This window comes from Sitodiplosis mosellana, unplaced genomic scaffold, assembly GCF_009176505.1.
Source record: "Sitodiplosis mosellana isolate CC-2019 unplaced genomic scaffold, AAFC_SMos_1.0 Smas_scaffold_30, whole genome shotgun sequence".
NCBI lineage: Eukaryota > Metazoa > Arthropoda > Insecta > Diptera > Cecidomyiidae > Sitodiplosis > Sitodiplosis mosellana.
Genome location: NW_022595272.1, coordinates 3,916,150 through 3,928,487, shown reverse-complemented (window position 1 = coordinate 3,928,487; position 12,338 = coordinate 3,916,150). Strand labels below are relative to the sequence as shown.

The 12,338-nt window shown below is 36.8% G+C and overlaps 5 protein-coding genes across 5 annotated transcripts; 2 read left to right on the top strand and 3 right to left on the bottom strand.

The window, feature by feature from the left end:
* Positions 1 to 638: 638 nt before the first annotated feature.
* LOC129569431 (peptidyl-prolyl cis-trans isomerase-like) lies at positions 639 to 6,436 on the bottom strand. The gene is made up of 3 exons (XM_055448275.1): positions 6,052 to 6,436; positions 1,246 to 1,476; positions 639 to 1,145 (listed from the first exon to the last, which is right to left on the bottom strand). Exons 1-3 carry the CDS (start codon positions 6,253 to 6,255, stop codon positions 948 to 950), a joined length of 633 nt encoding a protein of 210 aa, XP_055304250.1. The 5' UTR covers positions 6,256 to 6,436; the 3' UTR covers positions 639 to 947.
* Positions 6,437 to 6,620: 184 nt separating this feature from the next.
* On the bottom strand, positions 6,621 to 7,558 carry LOC129569432 (uncharacterized). The gene is made up of 2 exons (XM_055448276.1): positions 7,150 to 7,558; positions 6,621 to 6,971 (listed from the first exon to the last, which is right to left on the bottom strand). The coding sequence occupies exons 1-2, from the start codon at positions 7,431 to 7,433 to the stop codon at positions 6,800 to 6,802; spliced, it is 456 nt and encodes a 151-aa protein (XP_055304251.1). The 5' UTR covers positions 7,434 to 7,558; the 3' UTR covers positions 6,621 to 6,799.
* Positions 7,559 to 7,963: 405 nt separating this feature from the next.
* Positions 7,964 to 9,392, top strand: LOC129569430 (epimerase family protein SDR39U1). The gene is made up of 4 exons (XM_055448273.1): positions 7,964 to 8,123; positions 8,233 to 8,678; positions 8,742 to 8,975; positions 9,049 to 9,392. Exons 1-4 carry the CDS (start codon positions 8,099 to 8,101, stop codon positions 9,235 to 9,237), a joined length of 894 nt encoding a protein of 297 aa, XP_055304248.1. The 5' UTR covers positions 7,964 to 8,098; the 3' UTR covers positions 9,238 to 9,392.
* Positions 9,393 to 9,399: 7 nt separating this feature from the next.
* Positions 9,400 to 11,519, bottom strand: LOC129569429 (nudC domain-containing protein 1). Its single transcript, XM_055448272.1, has 4 exons — positions 11,036 to 11,519; positions 10,297 to 10,951; positions 10,001 to 10,202; positions 9,400 to 9,925 (listed from the first exon to the last, which is right to left on the bottom strand). The coding sequence occupies exons 1-4, from the start codon at positions 11,413 to 11,415 to the stop codon at positions 9,423 to 9,425; spliced, it is 1,740 nt and encodes a 579-aa protein (XP_055304247.1). The 5' UTR covers positions 11,416 to 11,519; the 3' UTR covers positions 9,400 to 9,422.
* Positions 11,520 to 11,556: 37 nt separating this feature from the next.
* Positions 11,557 to 12,336, top strand: LOC129569314 (mediator of RNA polymerase II transcription subunit 10; the record flags this gene model as incomplete). Its single annotated transcript, XM_055448047.1, has 2 exons — positions 11,557 to 11,780; positions 12,033 to 12,336. Coding segments are annotated over exons 1-2 (432 nt in total), but the record flags the coding sequence as incomplete, so codon positions are not given.
* Between the last annotated feature and the right edge of the window lie 2 nt (positions 12,337 to 12,338).

Genomic DNA, 12,338 nt, shown 5'->3' with positions numbered 1-12,338 from the left:
AAAACTGATTCAACCCTCTGCGCTTAGATTTGCATAAGTTATGAATGTGTTGATATGGATTGATTAAAAGAAAAATGTAACGAAAATTAACCAGGAATTAATTTTAACTGAATTGGAACTACGAAAACATTGCACAATTTCATTAATCATGTAAACTGTTCACTTCTGAATATATTAGCCCAAATTGTATTTACTATTGAAATCGAAACAAAGTATTTGATATTTGCCCTGTCAATGGCATTAAATGTGTATTTGATTGTGCAGTGTGCAACGAATTGATGGGTTCATGACTTTGATTCGAAAAGAAATAAGAGCCTATCATTTCGAATAATAAACCATTCATCACTTTCATCGGTGTTGGATAATAATAGCCTTACCTTCAATTTGGCGAACAAGTAAACGACCAGCACAAAATTGGAAAAGTGGATGACTTAACCGCAATGCAAATACAGTGGTTGAAATAGCTCGTTAATAACTTACCCGAAGCGAATCAAAAACGGTGGGCAATTACTAAATAGGCTTGCAATCAAAAAAAGTGGAGTTGCACCTCAATTAGAGATGCACACAAAAGTAGAACCCAAATCAATCGAGAATGAAAGACGCCAATTTTTGTATTCCTTTATTTAAGTTTGAGTTTATTTTTGTGTGTTTTTTTTCTCTATGGAATAATCTTTATTGTATATTTGAAGGTGTGTTTCACAAGTTTTGGGGTTCACAACTGTCTCGAATTGCGTTTAAGTGCTTGTTATTCAATTCAAAATTACAAGAGAATTTGAGTTTTGTATTGAAATGCTACAATTTTAAACTTGATACACGTTTTCATAATTTTCGTAAACATCAGAAGAAGAAAAAAAAATTATAAGTTGAATGAGAACATCAAAACGTGAAAAGAAGCGCCAGCGGTTTTGAAAATGTAATGTTGGTTTTGTTTTACTAAAACGCCCATCTTATGAGAGTTGTCCGCAGTCGGCGATCGTGATGTTCTTCTTTGGTTTCCCGCTTTGGCTGCCAAAGGATTCAATCTTCTTGATAACATCCATGCCTTCAACAATGGTGCCGAAGACGACGTGACGGTTGTCCAACCATGAGGTTTTCACGGTGGTGATGAAGAATTGCGAACCGTTTGTGTTTGGTCCAGCGTTTGCCTGTGAATGATCAAAACAAATCGAAATGGAAATTAGTAAATTGGTTTAATTCAATTCCGTATCGTTCGTGTGTGTGTGTGTGTGTGTGTTCGTTGCTTACCATTGACAAAACACCTGGTCCGGTATGCTTCAAGGTGAAGTTTTCGTCTTCGAATTTGTTGCCATAGATGGATTTGCCACCAGTGCCGTTGTGGTTGGTGAAATCACCGGCTTGGCACATGAAGTTTGGAATGACACGATGGAAAGTGCTTCCCTTGTAACCGAAACCCTTTTCGCCAGTGCACAAAGCGCGGAAGTTTTCGCTGGTCTTTGGTACAACGTCCGGACGGAGCTACAGGGGAAAGAGGGGAAAAACGAGACAACAAACAACAAATTAATATAATGAGTCAATCATGAATTTTGAATGTGCTGTCTTTAATGTCGCGGAGTCATTTATCGCGCAGAAAAAAAAGTGCGGCATTCAAAAGCGGTTTTCCTCCACCATTCGTTTCAATTATTGAACGCCTGTTGATATGCTAATCAATACGATAATTTCTGCTGTAGAAATAATTATGACTTTCAAACCGATGTTGATTGATCGAACGACTCAATCGGGTGTGTGTGTCTGTTTTGGCTACACATATATCATAATAACGGTTTCGAATCGAGTGCCCAGCAAATGAATGCATGAATATAAAACGAGTATTTTTGAGACAGAATTGTTTATTAAACGACTTGCACACTTTGATTACAATTCATAAAATATTGATAACAAACGGCTCAAACACGAGTATTCATTGGCGAATGTTTAGACTGTTATCACGTCAAATCAATTATCGTATTGGGTATCGAAGTACTTGAAAATCGAACGGATTGTACAAGTACAATGTTTACAACCGATTTTTGTCTCGTGAAAAATATCGAAAAATCATTTTTCCAAACCCATAGAATTTTTATCATTTTTCGAATGAAACGAGTTGTTTTTGTGGAATAATTTAACGGATGGTGATTGTTCATTTGTTTCGTCTTTCAGAATCGTTCGATTATACGTATGATGTCATTGACATGTAGAGGAATTGTTATTGCTAAATTGTTTGGTTTGAAATCAATGCCCAAAAATAGCAATACTGTTTCATTGCGGGGATCGATGTGAATCACTTCGTCAAGCCGAAAAGCACGTTTTTGGTTTGAATGCAATAAAGTTAGTCAAAGATAAAAAAATAAATACAGTCGACATTGAAAACCTACGCATGTTGATTTCAACGTGCACGTATAGTCTGCAGGTTTCACCATAATGCATTGGATTTTATAAGAAGAACGAATGCCGTGAACAAATGGGCGCGCTCGTTGTCCATTTACTAAGAGTTGTTGCGTGAGAAAATCAATAGATCAACCTCAACTGGACGTGAAACATTGATTTCTACGTAAAAATAGCGTAAACATATCGATCGAATAGTGGCCGTCGATTAAGAGAATAACACCGAATGAACCACGTTGGAAAATAAATTGGTGTGATCTATATATTACTAGGCATTGGTATGAATTTTTAAAAATATGGAATTGAATTTTTGTCGTTAGTCTCGATCGTGACAAAATGGTCACAATTGTTTTTTTTATAGATAAACCCTTTGCCTCCTGCATCGTTGAATTATTCAACTTTTCCGAAGTAACGACTCAGAAGAATAGGAGTCTCTTCGTTATTCTTTTGCACACAACATTTTTATTTTTCATTTTGTTCTTCAAAGTTTGCGATATCAGCTAAATGGCTCTTCAATAAGTAAGTGGCGGCTAATTGGAATTCTATTGATTTAAAAGTGATATATATTTTTTACTGTCTCTGTGTGCTGTCATTGAATTTGTCACGGCATGAAGAATGTTAAACAATAACAAAATCAATATTTTAAAAGTTTTTAGACACTTTTCCGAAAGTTGTGGAAAAAGTAAACGCCTTTTTGGCTACGGTGACACGACAAGTGAGTCATGTACAGTGGACAATTCCTAGGGGAATTTATGTATTCGCGAATTGACAGGAATTCGCACAATTCGCACGCGTTTTGACTTCAAATTCATTCAAATATTTCACGAATTTTGCGAATTTTTTGCGAATTGGTCAAATCCAAACATTGACAGCTGGCGCCATCTTAGTTATCATTCGCAGTGACAAAGCAGCGAATGTGAACAATTCGTAAAGAATTCGCAGAGAATGTGCGAATTCGTAACAAAATCACAATGAAACGATCGAATTCGATAGGTTCAACTGACATAAAAACCCCTAGGACAATTCGGCATTTAGCCAAATCGATGCCGATCTTAATCGCTTTATTACTATCAGAATTCCAATAATACTATTTGGATTGGTATTCTGAAGGGTTATTTATGCTTCGATATTTATACATACTAATTTAGAAGTCAATAAAATCCAAATTATAGCGTAAAAAATGTAGACACGCAACAACCATCGAACAAAACGAAAGAAGGAAAGAAAAAACAATGAAATCAGTCGATGTACTTTTTTCCCATGCTGTTGTATTCATTACACGAGCACATTGGAATAGAGGTGACTATGTCAATCGAAACTCAAAACGTGACTAAAAAACCAACAAAAATCATAAACACAAGCCAACGGAAAAAAAGGGAATACATCATTACATGAACAACTATGGTTTATTATAGTTGGGTTTGATTTCAGCCACGCCGTCGACGACGACAACAAATGACATTCTTCCCAAACGATACGATTCTCAGAAGAAGAAATAAAATGCTCATTAACTTGGAGTTATGACTTGTTCGGCGGTTGGAAACATGAGCAATGCATTGTATAATCAGCAATCTGGGCATTTGTTTCGGTTGCCGGTAAAAAATAAATCAGTATAGGCTACTTCAATCACCGTTTGATGATGTCGCAGTGAGGAGGAAGTGAAACACTTTGTTCGAATAAAGAAATTAACTTGAAGCATTGAATTGAAAGCCAACTTATTCAAAATTCTTTGATTGAGTTAATGAAGAATAATATTGTCAGAATAAAGTATAAATATCAATGTGATTCACCGGCCGCTCTGAAGTTTATCAAATGAATTTTTAAAACCAAATGTGGATTATCTCAATGATTAAAAAATCATGCTTATAACTTTTTCATGATTTCGATTGTTGTTCTTTTGAAAAATACAAAAATCATAATTTCAGTCAACAATTGCTGTAATTAAATTGTATGGCTCATGAAAAAATATGAAATGCCGTGGGTTTAGATTCGGTTTCTTCCACAAAAAAAAGCGACAAGTTATTTTTGCTCATGAATTTTTTGTCTCAAAATTTGAACCGAAATGAATGTGTTCCGAAAAAGATTTTGTTTTTTTTTTTGATCTCTTTCTCTCTCTCTTTCTCTCTCTCTCTCTCAAGTGCCTATGTATGGATGGAAATGTAAACGCGGTACACGTTTGTCTCATGAAAATTGTATGAGCCTCAATTTGATAAATGAACTATGAATGTCGCGACTCGCGCCTGAATATACATACCATACAATTGACAAAAGTAATAATCGTGTGTTTTTTTTCTTCCCCATTCGTTTGCTTTGCCTGTGACTGCATTGTAAAATGTTTTATATAAGCGGTGTGTTTTAAAGCGGTTAAAGTAGCGTTGATTGTTTGAATCTGAATTGTATTTAACTTTTTGCCATATAGAGGTACTAGTATATGTACGAGCGCATGTATTTATACTTGAACTTAGAATAGAAAAAAAAGTAATGTAGAGATAACTTTGGATTTATTTATTTGTGTTTGCTTGCCTGGCGCAAGCCACATTCATAACAAGGCAATGTTTTTTTTTCTTGGTTCGTCAACCAACGAGAATATCAATTAAAATGTTGCCAGAATCCGATTCATCTCTAAACGTCTAATTTTAAGTGACATTCCATAGCACAGAGAGAGAAAGAGAGAGAGAGAGAGAGAGAGAGAGAGAGAGAGAGAGAAAGAGCAAAAAAATCACAGCATCTTTTTTCTCCTCTAACTTGTCGGCCACATTGCGGTTAAAATGTTGAGCGCTTATTTTGTTACCGCACACATAACACGAGAATTCGGAAGACCGAAAGAAAGCAAAGCAAAATGATGTGATTCGAGAAAATTCTACGAAGAATACATATTAAAAGTAAAAAAGGTGTTTATAATGAGACTACGAATTGAGTTTTCGATTCAAACGCCACTACACACAAAAAATCGTCACACTGAACGTGTACACTAATACACACACATCTATACACACGATGCTATTTTGCTTCATGGAAAATTCCACACGCGATTTCACTTTTTTTTCATATGGCCGACGAATGTGCGAAACAGAGACGCAAATAGAAAGCAAAAGAAAAATTGCGAAGACGGCATCCGTTGCGACCTTTTTTTTATATGTCTATTTTATTGGCGAATTCTTTGCATAAGAACTTTAATGGTGAAAAAAAATAGTTTGTAGGGCGATTAATGAAATTGACAAGCATCGTTTTATATAAGATAAATCTGAACATGCTGAATAGTGCAAAATTTAGTAAAACGACAGCCGGCTTTCTGAAATTCGCATGAATAATGTCGCTTGAAATAGAATTTACTTCAAAACTTGTTTTGCTTTCAATTTTGTCTTCAAAGAAAACGCGCATTCAAATCAATCGTTCGACATAGAAATTCGGAAAAAAAACCCAATAAATTGTACATTTAAAAACCGGCATTTTTTCTCTATAGCCCAAAATTACACCCAACGGAGAAGAGATTATCTGCGCGCAAGACGGAACGAATGGTGGAAAAAATGGTTCACTTGAACTTGGACACTTTTTCCGCAAACTTTTTTTTTTATTCAGAAGGATTGTGCAACTGATACCAATGATAATAATGACTTGACTCTTTTTTTTTTCTCAATCGAAATAATTTTCGTGTGTGAATTTACTTACCTCAACGATAAAACGGCCAGCTGGCTCGTTATCGACGGCCATATCGAAAAATACACGAGGTAATCCCATTTTTTTATCGGCAAAGTTACGAAGACACAATTGAATTAAACTCGATTGACTTGCAAAATGGTTCTGATTCAGTGTATGCAGACGACCGATAGAATGTGCTTGCCGACACAGTGTTCCAGCGACGAGGGAAGCCATTTTTTTCGTTCACGTATTATGGCGTGCGTGCGGTTGTGTGCGTGTGGAAAATGTGAATGTATTGATGTGCGCTAGCTATGGATGGGCCTCGTGTGTGTGGCAACGAAAACGAAAAGTCAACCGGTATGAACGAACTCTATGTGATGTGTGTGAGTTCGGTCATCTAATTATCATCGCTTTCGTTTCAATTTCAATGTTCCGCATGATACTCAACCGGATACAATCGATCGGCAAACGCACACCATCCAATTCATCCAATGTAGATACGGTGAATGTCATCGTGTTTACACACTGAACGGTTTGGGGGCGCTGTTTCAAGCCGCCAACTCTCAAATGCAATTGCAACATATTTGTTATTTTTTTCATTGAATTTTTATTTATTTCTTCAGTAAATAAGGCACTATAAATTCAGTTCATTTGTTGTACTTCAATATTTTTTTCCCTACTTCTAATTTCTTTGGATGGATTACTATAAACGTAAAACATGTATGGATTGCATTTTGGATTTAGACGAACAATGTGACATCATCACATAGAAGAAAATTCAATTGAATTGAAAATTGAAATTGTCGCGTTCACTGGCTCGTTCATTGCGAATATTATCCCACAAGCCATCAACCGTGTAGCCCATCTCACGAAGTTCATTTATTGTCGTATCCAATCGTCGATCCAAAGCTGACAGAAAATCTATGTTTCTTCCATATTCCGACCGACGCCTAGAAGACATATATGGATACACATTAAGCAAAACTATCGACCAATTCAAAATAAATATATTTTTCCGCCGAAAATCATTTATAAATTCAAAACGTTCATAAATGCTGCATGCATTGGATTCAAATTGTTCGTCAAGAAAATTGATCAAAATTTTGGTTTTAATTAGGAAGTACTTACATCGTATCCAAAATTGATCGAAGAGATTGCATTGAACTTTCATAATCTACTTCTTCTTCTTCTTCAGTTGTTGATGTGTCTTCATCAGAAGCTGGAACCAACGAATCCTCGGATATCGTATCAATCGAATCAGCGTCGCTTTCAATTTCTTCCTCAGCAATTGAATTGTCTTCAGAGCCTGAGCTATTTTCGGGAGTGACATCAACTTGATGTAGAAACAAGCGCCGCATTTGGGTAACCGATGCACGACATTTTGGGCACGTTGTGGGTACAGCAGAGTGCATTTGTGTCGTTAACCATTGTCGCAAGCATGTTCCGTGGTAAACATGACCACAATTCACGGCAAACACTTTTTGGTTGATGTCAAAAGCATCGGAGCAAATAGCACAACCAAATTTGAACTGTGTGGCCATTTCTACACGAGAAAATTGATTCAATTTTAATATTTCAGTTTGAAACACAAGAGAAAAAAAGCTATGAATTTACTTAGTTCTGTGTTTTGTCTGATGATTTTGGCGGTGATATGACAGATGAAATATGATTCCTATTGCAGAAAATTGGCGTGTAAATACGACTCCAAACACGGTATCTCCGTTGATGCGACTGTATCTTATGAACGAATGCCAATAAGTGCAGCCAGTATGACAGACAATATTTCAACAGAATTTGTTATTCGATGCAAAACCATTTGGAGATAAGCACTGAATTACCGTTTGAAAATCATCACTTGCTCAATACCATAAATGACATGAACCGAGTGTTGATTTGTAAACCCGCTATTTTTATCATAACCGCACAAACTTCACGTCGAACATATGAATTGTACAACGTAAATGTCAGATGTTTTTTGTTTATTTTTTTTTTAATCTCGAACAATTTGAAATTGAAGTATTTACAACAATAGATTTGATTTGCTGATTGTGTTGTATAAACTCGGAAAAAAGTGAATATGGCATCGAAATCGGTAGTCATTGGTAGGTGTTTGCTATAATTCCCTTGGAAAAACTCTTTTGAAAAAGTAAACAATTTTATGTTGTTGAAAAGAACTTATGCGCATTATGTAATTTTTTTTTGTTATTTTAGGTGGTGGAACTGGGTTCATTGGAACGCATCTATCGAATTTGTTGAAGAAATCTGGTTACAATGTGCTTACAGTTTCACGATTGCCCGGTTTGAACCGTATTACGTGGCATCAATTGAATGAAAATGGTTTACCGAATGATACAGTAGCAGCTGTAAATGTCGCCGGTCAGAATGTTCTCGATCCGACACGACTGTGGACATCAGGCTTTCAACAAAATGTTTGGAATTCTCGCATTAATACAACAGCTACATTTGTTCGAGCCATCACAAATGCGAAAACAAAGCCAAATGTCTTTGTCAGCATCAGCGGCGTCAGCTTGTATCGACCATCAGATAGTAAAATTTACACCGAAGATGAGAAAGGCGAGGATTTTGATTATATGTCAAATTTGTGCTTGCATTGGGAAAAAGCGGCTGAACTTCCACCAGAAGTAAAAACACGATTGGTAAGAGCGTATTGAATTTGAGGTAGTTTATCACACTTCAATTAAAAATCATTCTTTCGGCAGGTTCGCATCCGCACCGGAGTTGTTATAGGTAGAAACGGTGGAATGATTAAATCGTTGAAGTTGCCGTTTTGGTTTGGCTTTGGTGGTAAAATTGGTGCGGGAACGCAACCATTACCATGGATTCATATCGAAGATCTCTGCCAACTTATCAAATATTCCATTGAAAATGACAAAGTCAATGGCGTCTTGAACGGTGTCGCACCGGATATCATTACAAACGACGATTTTACCAAGGTAAAAAACGTATGGAAATGACAGTAAAAATGAAGGAGATATTCTTGATTATTTTTTTTACATTTTGTCTCAGGCATTTGGATCGGTGATGCGTCGTCCGACATTTTTCACCACACCGGAATTTGTGATTCGAAATCTATTTGGCAAAGAACGAGCTGCTATCCTCTTGACCGGTGCCAAGATTCAACCAAAACGCACATTGGAGCTTGGATTTCAGTATAAATACCCAAAAGTGATCGATGCATGTCGTGAAGTGTGTTAGTTTTCTCAGGGCGCCATCAAGTGATATGGTCATGTCTTTAAATTATTTGTTCTCATCCCTCGTCCCACTTGTACTTATTGTCAAAATGCACTTCAATCGAAATACTGGGGAAATTTTTGTTTTCCATTAAAAGAATTATTTCAATCAAACTAAAAGCCCGTCATTTTTTCTTGATACATTTTTATTTATGAATTGATTTGCAAACATAAAACTTGTTTCCGTGTTAGAAGTATAGTTGTTTCTGCTTGGCATACAATGCCGAGCACTTCGTCTGAATCTTCCTCCATTGTAATTAGTTTCTGTTGCCCGATGCTAATTTTAGCGGAACTATTACGATTCTTCAGCCCAGAGGCAGATGCGTATGTACTCTTGTACACGAAGATGTGACGATGAGGCTCACAAATAATCGCATAGTTCATGTCCGGGGAACATTGCATGAATTTCTTTTGCTGTTTCGATGCCTGGATGTAGCCAAACGCATTCAAAGTCCCTTCATGCTTTATATTTAGCGTGACATCACTTTCAGCATTCGGTTGAACATATGGAAGCCAGACACAAGCATCGACATCATTCCGTAGAGCGAATGCCAATGGGCTGCCGGCACGTAGACTCAATGTGAATAGAACTGGGTTATTTGATCCCAAATTGGCTTTGTGTGTGGTTTGATGCGATATCGCGTCCATTCGAACTGAAAAAAAAGTTGAACAAATGGTAAATTAAAAGAAAACTAATGGAAAAAAAGCCGATTGAAATGGTTGCTCACCAAACGAATGCTCCTTATCCATGTCGACATCGCCAAAATCACAATCTTCCATTTCCGTACGCAAATTCGATGGCGGCAACGACAATTCTCGAATCGGTTGAAGTGGCATTTCGGATGGAAGAACGATGACATCCTTTAGCAAACTTGGCCAAGTGAATGACTGCACTTGTTTTATCAAAACCACTTCCAGCCATTCATTTCCCTGGAAATATTCAAAAAAGGTATGAGTCATTTGAGTCTTTTTTTTTATTTTATTTTTATTTTTTTTTTCATTGAAATGTTCAAATATTTCTTACCAAATTCCACGTAGTAAGGTCTTTATCAGCGCCTTGAAATAGATCTGCATTCAAAAGTGCTTCACTCTTGTGTCGCACTTGTAAATTGGCTCCGTCGCAAATCACCTTAATATCCTGTTTATTCGTTTCCTGTGGAATGTTGAAGTGAATGGTGATATCTTCATCGCTTTGTGTCCAATTCAACTCGGGCTTCTTTACATCTTGATCATTTTTGCCATTATTTTCTTCTTTCGGTGGTTCCTCTTTCGGACCGATTGGATGCTCGTTATCGAAGGTAAATTCAAATTTTCGATCAGCAGATATTAAAATTCCATTGCACTTCGGTTCGAGCACACAATATTCCGGCAATGTATTCCCCTTCAATTGTCTCACATGCAATTTACTCCAGCTGTTTGATTGTGCATCTCTCTTGATTGCGATCCAATCCAAAACCGCTTCAAACTTTTCATCTTCGTTGTCGTTGTTTTGTTGTATGCTCAGCAACAGGCATTGAATTTGATGGACGTTGTTGATGATTTCCCACCGTGCATCTTGAATGACAAATGGAATGGAATTTTCGAGAATTGTATCAGAGAAAATTGTTTTCCATTCTTCAACGCGATACCGGTCACCGGTGTTGAAAATTTTCAATCCACCACAGCCATCCGCAAACACGCTATAGAAATTAAGAAGCAAAAAAATATAGTTTGATTACTCAAAAAGAAAAAGAATGCAGACATAATCTATCTTCCGTACTTACCAAAATTTTTCCGACACAAAAGTTAAGCTGGCATTATAATCTCCGCGGCCAGTGTTTGGTTTAGGCACTTTGTGTACCGCTTTCACCGAACCAAGTCTCCCTGTTGTCGTATCATACCGCACATTCTGCACCGTCCAATTCTCATCGATGAAGTAGCATGAGTATTCTAGCCAGGGATCGTGGATCAAATGATTGTGAAGACTGAACAATTTTGCATGCAAAAATGTGTACTGATCATCGGAGGTAAACACACGACGTGGCGCAGCAGTTATTTCTGTTTTTAAAATCGGAACGGGATCTAGTGACAATTTGTATCCATCAAAATTTGGATTCAAAAGCAAATGGCTCGGTCGAAAGTCAATAATTGCCGGCGAAGTCATCGTTTTGTTCTTGAAAAACTTGAACAATTTTCGTTTTGTTTATGCACACGAACACTGTGTTAACTGACAGAGAACCCAACCTCAATAGTTCATTGTTGCGACGACAGTCGGTGTTAGATGCGACTTGTTGTCAACTTCATGCTATATCGCCGAAACGTCAGTCAGTCAAAGAGGCCTCATCAAAGGAAAACGCAACAATTTGCTTAGAGCCAACAAATTTATTTGTTTATAGACACAATGTCTTCGTCATCGGCATTAGAAAATTTAGAAACACAATTGGAAATGTTCATTGAAAATGTGCGGCAGGTGCGGATTATTGTGAGCGATTTCCAGCCACAGGGCCACAACGTTCTGAATCAGAAGATGTAAGTAAATATGAGTTAAAAATAGCTGCGACAAACACAGAAAGTTGCCACTCTAAAAGGAATTTGATTGAGATTTATGCTTTTGTTCATTAAAATTTGCTAGTGAATTCATATTCATTTCCAATTGATGAGTGCAATGAATTTCAATTAAGAAAATGAATAAAAGACGTGAAAATTAGTCAATTCTCATGTTTTTGCATCAATATCATTGATTATCTCCATTCATTCAATATCATTCTTCCCCTTTTTCAGCCAAAGCATGGTTACCGGACTGCAAGAGATTGACAAAATTAAGCCACAGGTTCAGGATGTGCATGTTCCATTCGAGGTGTTTGATTACATTGACCAAGGAAAAAATCCACAGCTCTACACAAAAGATTGCATTGAAAAAGCGTTAACCAAAAATGAAGAAGTGAAAGGAAAGATTGATTCGTATCGCAAGTTTAAGATGAACATGATGTTGGAGCTACGTAAAACGTTCCCAAATGAAATTGATAAATATCGAGTACTACGAGGCGATGGCGACGATAACGATAATGACAACGATGGTGAGGGAGA

What these genes read in the sequence shown, in the direction of transcription:
- LOC129569431 (XM_055448275.1), bottom strand. Translation starts at nt 6,255, where the DNA reads ATGGCTTCCCTCGTCGCTGGAACACTGTGTCGGCAAGCACATTCTATC. An exon ending in CTGGCCGTTTTATCGTTGAG is followed by an intron (nt 1,477 to 6,051) that starts GTAAGTAAATTC and finishes TTTCCCCTGTAG; the next exon opens with CTCCGTCCGGACGTTGTACC. An exon ending in GACCAGGTGTTTTGTCAATG is followed by an intron (nt 1,146 to 1,245) that starts GTAAGCAACGAA and finishes GATCATTCACAG; the next exon opens with GCAAACGCTGGACCAAACAC.
- LOC129569432 (XM_055448276.1), bottom strand. Translation starts at nt 7,433, where the DNA reads ATGCACTCTGCTGTACCCACAACGTGCCCAAAATGTCGTGCATCGGTT. An exon ending in CGATCAATTTTGGATACGAT is followed by an intron (nt 6,972 to 7,149) that starts GTAAGTACTTCC and finishes TATGTCTTCTAG; the next exon opens with GCGTCGGTCGGAATATGGAA.
- LOC129569430 (XM_055448273.1), top strand. Translation starts at nt 8,099, where the DNA reads ATGGCATCGAAATCGGTAGTCATTG. An exon ending in ATCGAAATCGGTAGTCATTG is followed by an intron (nt 8,124 to 8,232) that starts GTAGGTGTTTGC and finishes TTGTTATTTTAG; the next exon opens with GTGGTGGAACTGGGTTCATT. An exon ending in CAAACGACGATTTTACCAAG is followed by an intron (nt 8,976 to 9,048) that starts GTAAAAAACGTA and finishes ATTTTGTCTCAG; the next exon opens with GCATTTGGATCGGTGATGCG.
- LOC129569429 (XM_055448272.1), bottom strand. Translation starts at nt 11,415, where the DNA reads ATGACTTCGCCGGCAATTATTGACTTTCGACCGAGCCATTTGCTTTTG. An exon ending in TTTGTGTCGGAAAAATTTTG is followed by an intron (nt 10,952 to 11,035) that starts GTAAGTACGGAA and finishes TAATTTCTATAG; the next exon opens with CGTGTTTGCGGATGGCTGTG. An exon ending in GGATAAGGAGCATTCGTTTG is followed by an intron (nt 9,926 to 10,000) that starts GTGAGCAACCAT and finishes CTTTTTTTTCAG; the next exon opens with TTCGAATGGACGCGATATCG.